This window comes from Amphibalanus amphitrite, unplaced genomic scaffold, assembly GCF_019059575.1.
Source record: "Amphibalanus amphitrite isolate SeventyFive unplaced genomic scaffold, NRLGWU_Aamphi_draft 000006F_arrow, whole genome shotgun sequence".
Taxonomy (NCBI): Eukaryota; Metazoa; Arthropoda; class Thecostraca; order Balanomorpha; family Balanidae; genus Amphibalanus; species Amphibalanus amphitrite.
Window position 1 is genome coordinate 777803 of NW_024881502.1, and position 14905 is coordinate 792707.

Consider the following 14905-nt stretch of genomic DNA (forward strand, 5'->3'; position numbering starts at 1 on the left):
CAAAAGACACGTGATGCCTATTGTGCTCGCCTATTGTAGAATACCAAGCCACAAAAGTGCTGCCCCGATTGTAGTGCATTGTCCTGGTAGTGGTGCCAATATTGATACTCAGCGATGCTGATGCACGAGTGACGGCAGCGTCCGAACGGAGCCAACGCTACACAGTGCATTGTGACACGGGCTTTTGCGAAAGCTGCAATGCCAGGAAAACCTACTCCGGACTAGCTCAGATGACACCAGTGTGTCAAAGACGCGCCTTTGTGCTTATCGCCCCATTTCAAATCAGTTCTTTTGGGACGACGGACGAGCTAGTAGTGAGCCCATCGACAGGGCAGTTTAAGCGCACTCGTCACAGGCCCCCAGCCATTACGCATTAACCCTCGCATGTGTGCGGCGTTTGCCAGCTTCTAATGTGTAGGGGGGGGGGGTCGGTTGGACCCCCCCCCTTGCCGTTTGGCCCCTGATCGAGCTAGAGCTTCGCGGAAAAAACGAGCGTGTTGCCCGTGACGAGAGGAAGCCGATGATACCCAATTTTAAGGTCCTAGGTCATTGGTTGACCTTCCAGGTCAGGTCAATGACCCAAAGTCGGGAAAATCGGGACCTGTTATAAAGTCGTAAAGTGTGGCTGCTAAGAGGTTTTTCGGGGTGCTGATCACGAATATCGTGTTAGTTTTGATCACAGATGATGTCTTGAAGCATTTAGACCAGGTCGGGTCAGGTCAGGTCAGGTCAACCAGTAGGCGTCGTGACGGGTATTCGTAATACGTGTCAACCGCCTCTGACAGCTTCGTAACATGTTACGAAGTCACCAAAACTACTTCGTAAATGTTCAAATGGTTGCTAAATTCGAATTCAGCTCCAAAAACTAGCCTAGAAACATGTAAAACTCGAAAAAGTGACCCGAGGTCACCCGAGGTCACCAAAGGTCAATGACCTGACCTGACCTTCAGGTGACCTTGACACACACGGGAGTAACATCAAATCACATGTTTGAACGTTTGAAACCACGAAAAGCTTGCAAACACGCGGCTAGTGCGAGCCGACATACGCGAAATCGCGATTCCGGCCAAACATGGTCTCGGAAAAGAGGTCACAGGTCAAAGGTCATTTGGGTCAGGGTCATGAAATTTTCAGGGTAGGTGTAAAATTGATCAATGTGAGGGTACTGAAAGTTTCGTCGCGATCGGCCGCTTTTTACGCGAGTTATTCGCGAAAAACCATGGGGGGGGGTCCATCCGACCCCCCCCCCCCTACACATGCGAGGGTTAAGGTTTTGTAATGGGAACAAAATTGACGCTTTTTTAATTTGCATCACGCGTTTCCGTTAATGCCTTTTTGAGACACCTACTTGCGGAAGACCTTAGTGTTTGAACACCCTTCCCCCTGCGGTTTTATCAGATATCTCAAAAACGGCGGCGCTCCTTCATGCATCTTTTCTACACATGTGAAAATTTCAGACCCAGGGCTCTCAAGGTCAGATCACCAGGTCACGTCAAGTGACCATACCTCAGAAAAGGTTGCCAATCCTTGTCATAGCTACACCGACTGAACGATCGCCTTGAAACTTTCAGCGATTGGTAAGAGTAACAGTAGGTATATGTACAAAATGTATACCTATCTCGGAATTTTGATAGCGGTGACCTAAGGTCAGGTCAATTTTGCGACCTCTCCATTATAAGTCAATGGGAGAAAGTTGAAATGCGCCTATTTTGGACGAATGGTGTTCAAAACCCTCTCAAACATCGGTTCATTGGTAAACATGAAACACTGAATCGGAAAAACGCACTTGTGACCCCTCTGTGTGCCCCTGAGGTCATCTCAGGTCATGAACGGTCACCAGCAGTTTTTTATTGCTATAACTTTTGATAAGGACGTGCTAGAGCGATGAAATCACGTCAGATGTATTCAGCTCGACGATACGGATCGACTGATATGCAACATGACCCTTTTCGGTCAGGTCATGACCTTACCTGATGTCAAATTTTCAAAGTGACCTTTCAAGGTCAGCAAATAGCCCATTCGACGCGTCTCGACGAGAGGAACATGATTCTGCCAAAAGTAATGTCGTGTCACTCTTGAGTCAAAAGTTATTGCCAAAAAACAATTTTCGTGAAAACTGCTATTTCCTCTGAAGGCTAATTCGTTGACCTGAGGTCAAATCGAGATCAATACTCAGAAAGGTCTGTAAAAGGGCTATCGAATGCACCTTTCCGCGGCGCTGTAGCTCTATTGGTTCCCGAGTTAGCCGTTGGCAGTTTCCAAAATTGTTGAAATTGACTACATTTGACCTTTGATGACCTCTGGCCACCTGACCTTTGACCTGACCCAAAAAATGACTGAAGTGTTTCCGTCATTATTTTTGACGCTCTTTCGAATGCCGCTTACCGCGTGTCGCTACGTGGCCCAGGAGCCGAGTTAGACGGGGGGGGGTGTTCAGACACCCCCCCCCCCCGGCCCGGCGCGGAAGTCGCAGAGCACTGTCCCGGCGCGGGTTTTACAGGTCGGTCCGGGCGGAAAAGGGCTGATCAGTGCTCAGTGTTCCTTGTTCATACTATGCATTAGGCTGAAAAGAACTGCTCTGCGCTTCGAGCTCGCTTGTAAGTCGCAACGGCATTAGGTTACCTGCGCCCTACTGGTAGTCTGAATTTTCATGGCGTACTGAGGAGGGTGTTTTAACGTTCCCTCCCCCCCTTCCCCCGTCTAGCTCTGCTCTTGGGCCACGTAGCGACACACGGTAAGCGGCATTCGGAAGAGCGTCAAAAATAGTGAAGAAATTAGTTACGTCATTTCTAGGTCATGTCAAAGGTCAAGTCACCAGAGGTCACCAATTATCATATCCGCACGTCAAACAGCGACTCGGAAAACAGCAACTTAAAAACAGCGACAGAAAAACAGCGACTCACTCAAAACAGTGATCGCATTTTGAGCGATCTCTAAAACAGCGACTCACACGCTTGAGCGATTATCTAAAACGGCGATCCGTAATAGAGCGACTTCCGAGGAACAGCGACTACTCTTAGCTAATGGGGATGGGAAAAGCAGAAATTGACGATTCCTTGCGACGTATATTTTTTTATGAAAAATGCACTCCTTATGGGGAACATCATATGACACGCTCAGATATCCTGGCGCAATCGGGGGAACCTGGTCCTGAAAAATCAACGATGTCAACGAAGAATCACTTATCATCATCGAAACGAATGAACGATTGTGTTGAAGCGAACCAAGTGCCGAGTGCTGAGCCGGTGTGCTGCATATGTGCTTGTTTGCAGTGATTGTTTGGTAATTATGAGTGAAGTCAGTAAGCAGGAACTGGATTCCAGGCTTCCGATGGAGCACTACGGGAATCAGTGGGTATATTGAGTGGTCAGTTTGCTTCCTATCAAATCCTTCCCTGTTGTGGGACCAGAGGCGTATTCACAAAGGCACTCTGCCACTCTGGTGCACAATAATGTATTTGTATCGAAACGAATAGATTGGCTGGAAAAGTTCGTATATCGCTCCTAGCCTTTTTCGACCCGTGATGTCGTATGCCACTTGGTTCGGCAGCAGGTCTTCCCGAGTCATGAGTAGCTTGATCTCGCTGTGTAAGCTCCTCCGGCACTGAGGGTGCTGGGTGGCTGCTGAGACTAGTGTCGGCAGAGCACACCTCTTACAGCTGGGATGGGGTGTACCAGGGCCGACCGGTGGCGGGCGTCCTTGTGTCGGCGGTCCGGGCCGGGCCGGGCTGGCCGCGCTGCTCGGTGTCGGCGGGGGCGGCCGGCCGGTGCCGCCAGCTGACCGTCACCCGCCGCCCGCCGCCCGCCGCCCGCCGCCCGCCGCCCGCCGCCGCTGAGCAGTCAGTCGTCCGGCGGGCCCCGGCCAGGGAGTGTGTGCTGTGGGGAGTGCCGACTGTCCGTCCCCAACGGCTGAAACCGTCCCCGTACCGGCGGATCGCCTGCCCTCGGAGAGCGCACCACGCCACACAAATGGGAGGAAAGGTGAGTCTCGATGCGTTTTCACTGCATGCTGCAACATTGTTTAGTCACGATGTCAACCCGAATTGTTAAGTCTACTCAAACACCCAGGTGACCGCGCCGCTGTACATAGACGGCTGTTCAGCGTTATCCCTCATCGCTGTCGATCCATGCCCGTCGAAATGTCGGCAGTTAAAGCTAACGTATAAGCGGGCGGCTAAGTCGCGTCAAACCATCGAATAAGTCGGCACCCTGTGCCGAGGAAAAATGAACAGCAAAGTCCACTTGACCAGCTGCATGGACTGCTTTGTCATTCATTGCTGAGTCAGGTTGTGAAAGGAGGAGTTCTCGAGGCCATCGGAAGACCTTGCAGCGGTCACACAAAACTACCTATCGATTAAGTTGCAGTTTTCAGGCGCATGAAACGACGCCTAACAACCTTGAAATTTATTCTTGCATGCCTTACCTGACAGCACTCTGCCCTCACTGAGGTAGAGAGACGTTTCAGTCACAGCAGCCCGCTACCTGAAGTATGTGCGCACTGCGCACACGCTGGGGCCCTCCCCCATGCGGGGAGGGGGAGGGGGACGAGGGCCACCCTTCCCCTGGCATATTGGCGACACTGCATGTGGGTGCTGACTGCTGGTTACCAACAGCATCACCATGAAAAGGCAATATTGGGGCGTCACAGACGTGCATATTGTCGATAAAATGATTTGTATAGTGGACATTTTTTCAGAAGAAAAAAAATAGACAACCTGGATATTTTTATAAAACATGAAGTATTTGAGCTTCCTTTGACGGATCCTGGGAAAAGTTTGTTACGAGCGAGCGAGCGCAGCGAGCGAAGCGAGTCTTTTCAATATAACGGAAAAATCTCAGTATGAGCGGCCCGGCCCGGCCCGGCCCGGCCTGTAACGCTTTTGAGAGGCTTATATCTCAGCAACCGCTGGACCGATTGGCCTGCGGTCTTTTTTGCTGGGTAGCCCCATCCCTTCTACCCCGTAATTGACTACTTCTGATACATCTCGGTGACCGTCGTGGCACGTGCCACGTGAAAAGTCAAGGGTATTCAAGCTGTTTTGCAAAAGTAGTGATTTTGAGAGGCTCATATCTCAGCAGCCGCTTGGGCGATTGACTTGCGGTTATTTTTATAGGTTAGCTGCATCATTTCTACCAAAAATAGGATACTCTCGATGCATGTGGGTCACCCCCAGTGCACGTGCAAAATACAACAATAAGAGGTGTCAAATTTGTTCCCATTTTAATAACTCGGTAATTACTGGGGCGATTTCGCTGAAACTTGGCATAAAGGTAGGCACCCACCAGGCAATGCATTCCCATGTGTTGCGGTTAAGGTGTACTGCACGTGCGCACGTGCAGGGGGCGCTTCCAGATCTCGAGAACGGCTGGGCCGATTGCGCTAAAATTTGGTACACGGTTGGAGACCGGTTAGTAGGGTGCCGTGCAAAAGTCAGTTTGGACCCCGTTTGCACGTGCGCACGTGCAGAATGCCGCTTCCAGATCCCAGGAACGGCTGGGCCGATTGCGTTCAAATTTGGTACACCGCTAGCGACCGGTTAGAAAGGTGCTTTGCGCAAGCCCGTTGGAAGTACCCTCTCGCCCTTCCGCACGTGCAGGGCTCACTATCTCGCTCGCTCGTTCTTCGCCCCAAAAGGCGTTTTACTGGTTATAAACTGCACAGAAGTGTGTAAGGAATCGACATCCGAGCAGAGTTTGGAAATTGGAAAAACTTTTTTTGGGGGATGTACCCTCCTGCAGTGCCCAAAACCGTCTTTCTGGATCCGCCAGTGGATCCAAGCTTCGTCGTCATGATACTCGTAGGTACTGGTGAACTCAAGGCGTGTCTCCGGCATCTGGAAAATGAGGGATAATTTTCCGGGATCACCGGGATCATTCGGTGTTTTATGCTGACGCCGTGCACAAGTCACAACGGACATGGCAACGAGTAAAAGAGCCATTAGTGAAGCAAAAGCAATATAAAAAAGTGACCATTGCATCGATAGTCCCTGCAATACCAAATAATTACCGGCGATCCCGTATAATTATCTCTCATTTTGCAGATGCCGAACGCACGCTAGGACACAGCCGCCTCCGTAGGTACGTACCTATTTTGCTACGTGACGCATCGTTCGGGTAAGAGGGTCATCACTTAACTCATCTCGCTGGAGAGTGCGGAAATGCAGGAACCTCAAGGGGCTGGACCCATGTCTTTAGTCCTCACCATGATTTTCGTTTATTGAAACAGAGGCTATATATGTAGCCGTGTATGTAATTGTACATTTAATTGGTCGGCACGTTTTCTCGCTGAGCCCTGGTCAGATCTCGACAGACGAGCGGCCATTGAAGGCGGGCCGGTGACGGGTGGCTGAGCTGCTGTCTGGGGCGCGCGCTCCTATATGTTGCGCTGCCTCAGACCGTCGGTCCGAACCGTGTCGTCTGCATACGGAGAAAGGAGGGCCATGTGCGGCCAGAGTGTCAGCTGTAGATGTGGTGTCCGGACGGAGCGCCAGCTGTAGATGTGGTGTCCGACCGCCCTGGCAGCGCGCTCACCTCCGCTCCGCTCCCGTCCGCTCTCACCTGAGCCGGCGCCGTGACAGGTGACAGTCACAGACCAGCACTGACTGTCAGTCTCAGACCAACACTGACACTCACAGACCAACACTGACAATCGCAGACCAACACTGACAGCCACAGACCAACACTGACAGTCACAGACCAACACTGACACCCACAGACCAACACTGACAGTCAAAGGCCAACACTGACAGCCGCAGACCAACACTGACAGCCACAGACCAACACTGACAGTCACAGACCAACACTGACAGTCACAGACCAACACTGACAGTCACAGACCAACACTGACAGTCACGGACCAACGCACCACTGGACAATGCGGCTGGCATCGCTATGCTTTATTGTTTGAGCCTATAGCGTGCTGCTGAGCCCTATAATCTACTCAGCGCTTGCCAGCTAACAACTCACGAATACAAACCAGTGGCCAGCAACATCTTGTGCTATACAATCCCCGGGCGCCGTCATGTCCATTTACATTTTTACACCCATCCTGAAAAAATGTCACTGTAAGTCGAACTTTCCCCGTTCTTTGCCCGTCCGCCTGCGTCACCCGCCCACGGCACGGACTGCAGGCGCCGCGTCCAGGCAGCGCAAGGGTGCGGCTCGCCCGTCCCAGACCCCAGGGCTGCCGGGCCCCGGTGCGGCAGACCCAGACCTCGGGGCGGGTGCGGCGCCCGTCCCAGACCCCAGGGCTGCCGGGCCCCGGTGCGGCAGACCCAGACCTCGGGGCGGGTGCGGCGCCCGTCCCAGACCCCAGGGCTGCCGGGCCCCGGTGCGGCAGACCCAGACCTCGGGGCGGGTGCGGCGCCCGTCCCAGACCCCAGGGCTGCCGGGCCCGGCAGACCGGTGCGGCGCGGCGTGCCGACGAAGCTGCCCGCGACCTCAGCCGCCACTACCCGTCCCACAGCGAGACGGCACTTTCATTTTCCAGTTTTCGGATCGTCTCGGCTGGCAGGCGCTGGTCTATGAGCTGTGGTGGGGAGTCGCGCGCCATACGAGCGACTGGTTTTTGCTGTTAGCACTGGCAACACAGCTCCGTGACGCGACTCAGTGACGGCACACAGCTCCGGGAGGCGGCTGTCACGTGCCCGGCGCGGTCGACGGATGGTGTCGCCGGTCCGGCCCGAACTGGCCCCGTTCTGTGCGACTCTCACTCTCAGCCGTCAGCCGGCGGCTCAAGGTCAGCGGGCCGGCACTCCAAATCGTCAGAGGGTCGGCGCGCTAAGACGTCCCGCAGCGCTCTGGGCACGGCCGCCCGCCGTGACGGGGACGCGACCCGACTTCAGCTCACCCCGGCCGCACCGAGTCGTCAGCCCCGAGCGGCGCATCATACCGGGTGTGCGGGAGCGGCCGCGTGGGGCGTCACGGCCCGCACCTGCCGAGACAGAGTGACGTCACACCTGCCGAGACGTGGGTGACGTCATGTCCGGGACTGATGATGACGGCTGCGCGCCGGAAGTGGTCGCGTGGCCGGCGCTGTGCTCAGCTGAGAACCGGACAATGGCGCCGCGGCGGGCTGTGACCGGACCCGTTTGGTGAGCCTGCTGCGGGGACTCGGCTGGTTTGAACTGCGCCTCGACACCGAACGGAGGGCTCGCGTGAAATACCAGCTACCGAAAACCGGTGCAGCAGCAAATACCGAGCTATTAATGTAGTCCGTTCCGCCCTAACACCACACCATTGTGTGGCAGTCGGCCAGTAGTCCGATCACTAAACAGTAAACACCCGTGGGCAGCCTCCCTGCCGGCCATCCGTGCAGGACCCTGGCGACTCCGTATCGGTGGCCGTGCTCCTCTGTCACTGCGGCGCCGTGCCGCTGCTGAGGCTGGGCTGGAGCCGACCGGTCTCCGTGCGCCGCCCGCCGGGTGCCGAGACCTCGCGGTGCTGTCCGCTGGGTGCACAGACCTCAGAGCGCCGCCCGCCGGGTGCCGAGACGTCAGAGTGCTGTCCGCTGGGTGCAGAGACCTCAAAGCGCCGCCGCGCCCGGGTGCCGAGACCTCACGGTGCCGCCCGCCGCGCCGAGTGCGCAGACCTCGCCGGCGGGCTGTGGGGCGCGCGCGGGCGATTCGCCCGGGTGCGCCCGACGCTGCCGCTGACGCCGTGCCGAACAGCCGTACCGTGACGGCGGGGTCGTGTCCGGAGTGGGGAGTGGAGGCAGGCGCTGAGCAGAGCACAGCCACAGCCCGCACTGGGTCCGACAGTAATTACTACATAGATAGACTCAGAGTCCGGGCTCGGTGGGACGGTACAAATAGGTATAGCTACAGACGAGCCGCGGACGGTAGGTACGCAAATAGACGAGCGCGGCCCCCGCGAGTTCCTCAGGAGTCGCCAAGACCGACCGGGACGCGTGCTTCCCCGCTGGAGAGCTGTAAGGTGATCAGATGACGGGGACCGAGGGAGTCGGAACTGACTCAGCTGTGAACGACCGAGCGGAGTCGGAACTGACTCAGCTGTGAACGACCGAGCGGAGTCGGAACTGACTCAGCTGTGAACGACCGAGCGGAGTCGGAACTGACTCAGCTGTGAACGACCGAGCGGAGTCGGAACTGACTCAGCTGTGAACCACCGAGGGAGTCGGGAGTCGGAACTGACTCAGCTGTGAACGACCGAACGGAGTCGGAACTGACTCAGCTGTGAACGACCGAACGGAGTCGGAACTGACCACTGCTGCCTGTGCGGGTCTGCGAACGACCGTCAGGATTCGGCCAACTGATTCCTGTGGTCTGCGAACGACGGACGGACCGACGCAGTTCTAATGGCACTGCGGCGTCCACTTTCACATAGTCCGGACTCCGGAGTCAATGCTCGTAACCGTCCAATGGTGGCATACGGGTATGGCTCGAAACTCGAGGAATGGGGGAGGAGAAATTTCAATGAAAACACCGGACTGAAGGCGAGGGAGGCGAAGATGGAAAATGAGGAAGATGACTGCTGAAAGGGAGATTGGGGAGAGGGGGAGAGAAAATATAAGGGAGAGAAAGGCAGTGAGTCGGTGTCAGCCGGCTAGACCCTGCCCGCGGCTAGACTCCCCACTCCCCACTCCCCAGTCGGCCCCCCATGACCAGCGCGCGGCCCGGCCCGGGGTAGCCGCTCCCTCACGACCGTCGGCCCCCACGACCAGCGCGCGGCCCGGGGGCCGGGGTAGCCGCTCCCTCACGACCGTCGGCCCCTCACGACTGGCTGAGACACTGACCTTGGCCGCGCTCCACCCGACAGCTCTAGAATGCGCCGAATTGCTAATTGTCTCGGGACTGATAAATGACAGCGGGTGAAAGGAATGCGGGTCAGTGCGGCCGGGGCGGGTCCGCCCACCACGCCGCCGCCCCTGTTTACACATAGGTAACCCATGCAGAGCGCTGGGTGTCGAGGCAGCGGCGCGGTTACCTCCCCGGCCGGGCCGCGCCGGGGCGGAGCGGTCACCGCCTCAGCGCCGCGGCCGATCGCTGGCGTCCCGAGGTGGCGCCAATCGGGCCACAACTGGAGGACGGGCGCCGCAGTGATTGATATTTGTGTGCGGCGCGGGACAGCCGGTTGTTTTTGCCGGCGCTGTGTGTGGTGCGAGGGACGCATGCCGGGGATTCACAACGTGTAGTGAGTCCCTGGGCTCTTCAGTAGGCATGCCCGAGAAATAAATTACCGATTAAATCATTGATGAGCATGAGCAACACTTTTGACTCAATGATAATTTGATTTTGAAAAAAATGAGGATGTTTTCATCCGTTATTGTTTGAGAGCATGAGAAGGAATTATGCCTAACTTTCCAATATCCTTCAACATTCCGACATGGAATCTTGTTCAATTTATCATACATATAAAAAATCACATAGGTGTGTTGCATCTGTAGCTACTTATTGAAAAGTAACAGTAAGTAATGGTGAAAAGGTGTCAATAGCTTACAGCCATCTCTCTAAGAATACGTCAAGTTTGCCAGTTACGTAAACAGTATCGGCATTCGGCGATTCACGTTTTTGTTAGCGCTAGCGTAGACTACCAAGTGTCACTCATGCAGAGACAATATGGTTTAATCCTCTGCGATACGTCCCTGTGGCCGGCTCACCGGCGGCCATCCAGCCGCGCCGAGCAGCGGTTATGGGTACAGAGCTGGCGGCGGCTGAGCAGCGGTTATACGGAGGACGGCGGCCGAGCAGCGGTTATACAGAGGACGGCGGCGGCTAAGCAGTGGTTATACGGAGGGCGGCGGCTAAGCAGCGGTTATACGGAGGGCGGCGGCTGAGCAGCGGTTATACGGAGGGCGGCGGCTGAGCAGCGGTTATACGGAGGGCGGCGGCTGAGCAGCGGTTATACGGAGCTGGCGGCGGCTGGGCAGCGGTTATACGGAGCTGGCGGCGGCCGAGCAGCGGTTATATGGAGGACGGCGGCTGAGCTGGCGGCGGTGGACCGCGGTCACCAGATGGCCCACCGCCGCAGTCGGGAGGGGGAGGGGGCAGGGCAGGCACTGTGGACCGGTCGCCGTCACCCCCCCCCCCCCCCACCTTCCCTTGGCGGCCGGCTAGGGAGGGGGGACCGGTACCGTATCCGTGTGCTGCCCGCTGCGACTGATATTAAAAATCATTTATTGATTATTTTGCTCAAAATGGATATGAATGAGCTGCTAACTAAACATTTCCGTTCGTCAGAATGTGCAACACCATTCAGGCAAACGAATATTGCATTGATTTTCGTGAGGCGTAAGCTCTCGTGAATTGCGAAGCAAAGACCATAAAACAACGGATGAAACGCAAATTATAATTTGTGACCGTGAGCTTTATCAAGCACATATATGTGCTGTAATCATCTCATAATCAGTTCGGGGCGTCCAAACTTATCTTCTGTGATCGCTTAGCCTGCTGGAGGTGGGTTTTTCCATCCAGGCTTTTGAAGTCGACGGCTGAGCCACCAGAAGTCGCAGGCAGACGAGAGCTGAGCTGTGTCCATGGTCTCCCGTAAATGGTGAGGACACGGCCAGGAAAAGGACTCTACATTCACTGACATTTCGGGCTTTCGCCCGCTTTCGTCTTTATTAGAGCCAGGCTAACGTTGCTCCGAAGCGGTTCAGGCCTCGGCCGATATTTTGGTGCTAGTGTTCTACGAAATACTGCAGTCTCCGGTGTTATGGGGATGTTGTCGTGGCCTGCGTCGCAGTTTCCGCCCTTTCTCGTGCCATTGCGTGATGCATAATAGGTAAAGGGCACATGGCGAGTAGTTTACAAAAGCAATGATGACAAAAGAAAGCATACCACTCTTTGAAAGGCTTCTGAAGGTTTTGACGGCTCATTGCCAGCTGACCGGCGGCGTTGGCCAGCAGACCAGGCAGCGTGGTGAAGGTGGCGGCGTCAGGTGTTTGGCGCGGGTGGGGTGACAGGAGGCACTGTCCTCCGTAACGACATGAAGAGTCATTAGTGGAGGGCGGGGAGGGGGCGTGGGGAGGGTGCAGTGACCCGCAGACCCGCAGGACGGCGCCGCCGGCGGGCTCAGTGGAGCGCAGACTGACTACCGCCGGCCGCCGCGGGAATTCGGCATTCATGCGTGCCGTGACGGACTCGGCGCCCTCGTTGTTTAACGGCCTAAAGAAGCTCACAACGCCGGTCACACTCTTACTGTGCCCAGCGCGGCGCCAGCATTGTGCACCTGAGCCGGCGCCAGTCGCGGGCCGGATGGCGACGCGCCGATCATCACAGCGACGAGAACTGACTGGTTTCCCCGACAGCTGGCCGGCGGCTGGCGGAAGGATGCGTGGCTCCGCTGAAGCGCGAATCCTCCACGGCGCCGTGAGACCTCTGCCTCGGTGCACTGCTCGGACGCAATCAAGTGTGGACATGGTTTCCGTAGTTCAGTCGGTTTGGGTGGAAATTTTGAATGGAAAGCTGGGAGGCGGCGTCAGTGTGTCGCTGGCGCCGGACTGAGCCGGTGCTCGCCGTGAGAGCTGTGCGTGTCGGGCGGACGGCCTCTCCAGACCCTCGGCGCGACCCTGGTGACATCTACCAGTGACATCTACCATCTACCTCCGTGCCGGGAGTCGGGTCAGGGTGTCGGTGTAAGCCTCAATGTTGCAGAGTCGGTGGCGCCTCCATCCATACACTTCAATGTTTGCGATTCAATATTAACGGTCATAGCTGCCCGTTCCGACGTTGGTTAAGATTACTTATGGAATAACAGCAATGATTATTTCCTTTACCTATTTGCTGTTTTAGTTTTTCGTAAATGCATGATGTCATCATGTCTAAAGTTAAAAGATGCTGACCTGCAGTAAATATTCAGTGTCGTCCCACGGCATTTCGAAGGAAATTGAGCCCGTTTACGGGAAATCCATGGAAGGATCCGTTTCATTTTTACTCGCTCACCATTCGGTTGTTTTTGAGCTGTGATTACCGGCTCGGTCAATGCTCGAGGTCGACCACCGTTGCCTTTGTGAGACGTGAGTCTGGAACTCGTTCCTGGCGGCTAAAAGTCGCCGTCAGCCTCCGGGTCGTTAGCGATCAGTCTGCCAGGGCGGAGCGGCCCGCTCGGCTCGACTGCAGAGGAACTGTTTGCCAGCGTGCAGCCTGGGACACATTCGGCTGACCGTCACCGCTGACACAGCTGCCAAAAGTGGAGCTGGCTCCCAGGACGCTTTTTTTCGTGATCAGTTTATGTGAAATTATGTAACCTCGCGCTGCTCTGGCGATTTTTGAGGCGAGGCGTTGATTCAGATTTGCCGATTCGGTTCAGAGCCGCCGCGAATCATTTTGATGGATGCGGGCTGGCAGGTGCACACCTGACTCCGTTTGTTCATAGCTGGTCGGCAGATATCGACCCGGTCGGGGAGGCCAGGTGACCCATCCGCCATCCTCTCCAGAACCACCGACTCTGCTCCGGCCCCCTGTCCTGTCACACAGGCCCCTGTCCTGTCACACAGGCCCCTGTCCTGTCACACAGGCCCCCTGTCCTGTCACACAGGCCCCCTGTCCTGTCACACAGGCCCCCTGTCCTGTCGCACAGGCCCCCTGTCCTGTCGCACAGGCCCCCTGCATCCTGTCACACAGGCCCCCTGTCCTGTCACACAGGCCCCCTGTCCTGTCACACAGGCCCCCTGTCCTGTCACACAGGCCCCCTGTCCTGTCACACACGCCCCCTGTCCTGTCGCACAGGCCCCCTGTCCTGTCACACAGGCCCCCTGCATCCTGTCACACAGGCCCCCTGTCCTGTCACACAGGCCCCCTGTCCTGTCACACAGGCCCCCTGTCCTGTCACACAGGCCCCCTGTCCTGTCACACAGGCCCCTGTCCTGTCACACAGGCCCCCTGCATCCCGTCACACAGCGCCGAGATAGATACAGTGCCGGCCGGGCTACGGCTGTGGAAGAGTGGGACACTGGCCGACGACATGTTCCTCAAGAGAGGACGGAACACGTACAATGTGTACAAGGTGAGATTCACAACATTTTCTCATCACCTGGGGCGCTGAGACTGACTTTGGACTGGTTTTAGAACTTCTCATAAGGACTGTTATATGATGCCTATTGCCTAAGTCAACAGTTTCTTTGAAAGTTCCAGTTCAGTTTAACAATATGGTGAAATACAGTCCGCCAGCGCAATATAATACGCGCAATATTATGAATAGGAACAAGTGCATGACACATCATGTATTTGGTATATAAATGGCTATATTTTTCTATATTAGCAGAGCCCTTGTAAGTGTTTAACTTATCTGCAGCATTTATTGCGTGCACTATATCTACTGTGGAGTGCAGCCGGCTCCCCCACGTGACCGCTGCTTACCGGGAATCGCCCTCTTATTCGACTATCAATTCCTGATAACATCGTAACATTCTTGGCGGTTTACAGTTCGGGCAACCTTCAAACATGCACTGCAGACACCTGCACAGTAGGTACGAGCTGAAAGCTGCCGATAGGCCTCACGATAACAACACTTTAGTGACCTTAGGTAAAGGACTGGTTAAGTTGAGCTACTCGTTGTACGGCTCAAATACAGATGTCCATTCGGTCACAAGCTTCTGTTCATTTTCCTGCTAAATGCATCACAGGCAACGCCGTTGGCCGTTACCTATATTGTACTACGATGCCTATCAGGGCGATTGGATTACATATACAGGAAGGAAGTTTGTGTGCCTACCTCGCCCTGCACACCCGATTCGGATCTCGACATCGTAACTGTATCCGCGATCAGATGTTTTGCAATTGGATGACACCGGAGGACATTCCTGCCGACGGCTGCCGATCAGTGGTGCGCCATCAGTCCCCGTAGACATCAGTCCCCGCCGACAGCAGTCCCCGCAGGCCGCAGACATCAGTTCCCGCCATCATCAGTCCCCGCCGACAGCAGTCCCCGGCGGGCGCTGACAGCAG

At 55.7% G+C, this 14905-nt stretch overlaps 1 protein-coding gene across 1 annotated transcript in view; it reads left to right on the top strand.

Annotated features, from left to right (window-relative positions):
• Nucleotides 1-3847: 3847 nt before the first annotated feature.
• The window catches only part of LOC122377586 (SCO-spondin-like), a 52506-nt gene continuing 41448 nt past the window's right edge, over nt 3848-14905 (top strand). Inside the window, exon 1 of the mRNA XM_043357791.1 lies at nt 3848-3980. Coding sequence (XP_043213726.1) covers nt 3969-3980 — 12 coding nt within the window. The 5' untranslated portion in view covers nt 3848-3968. The remainder of the gene's footprint in view (nt 3981-14905) is intronic.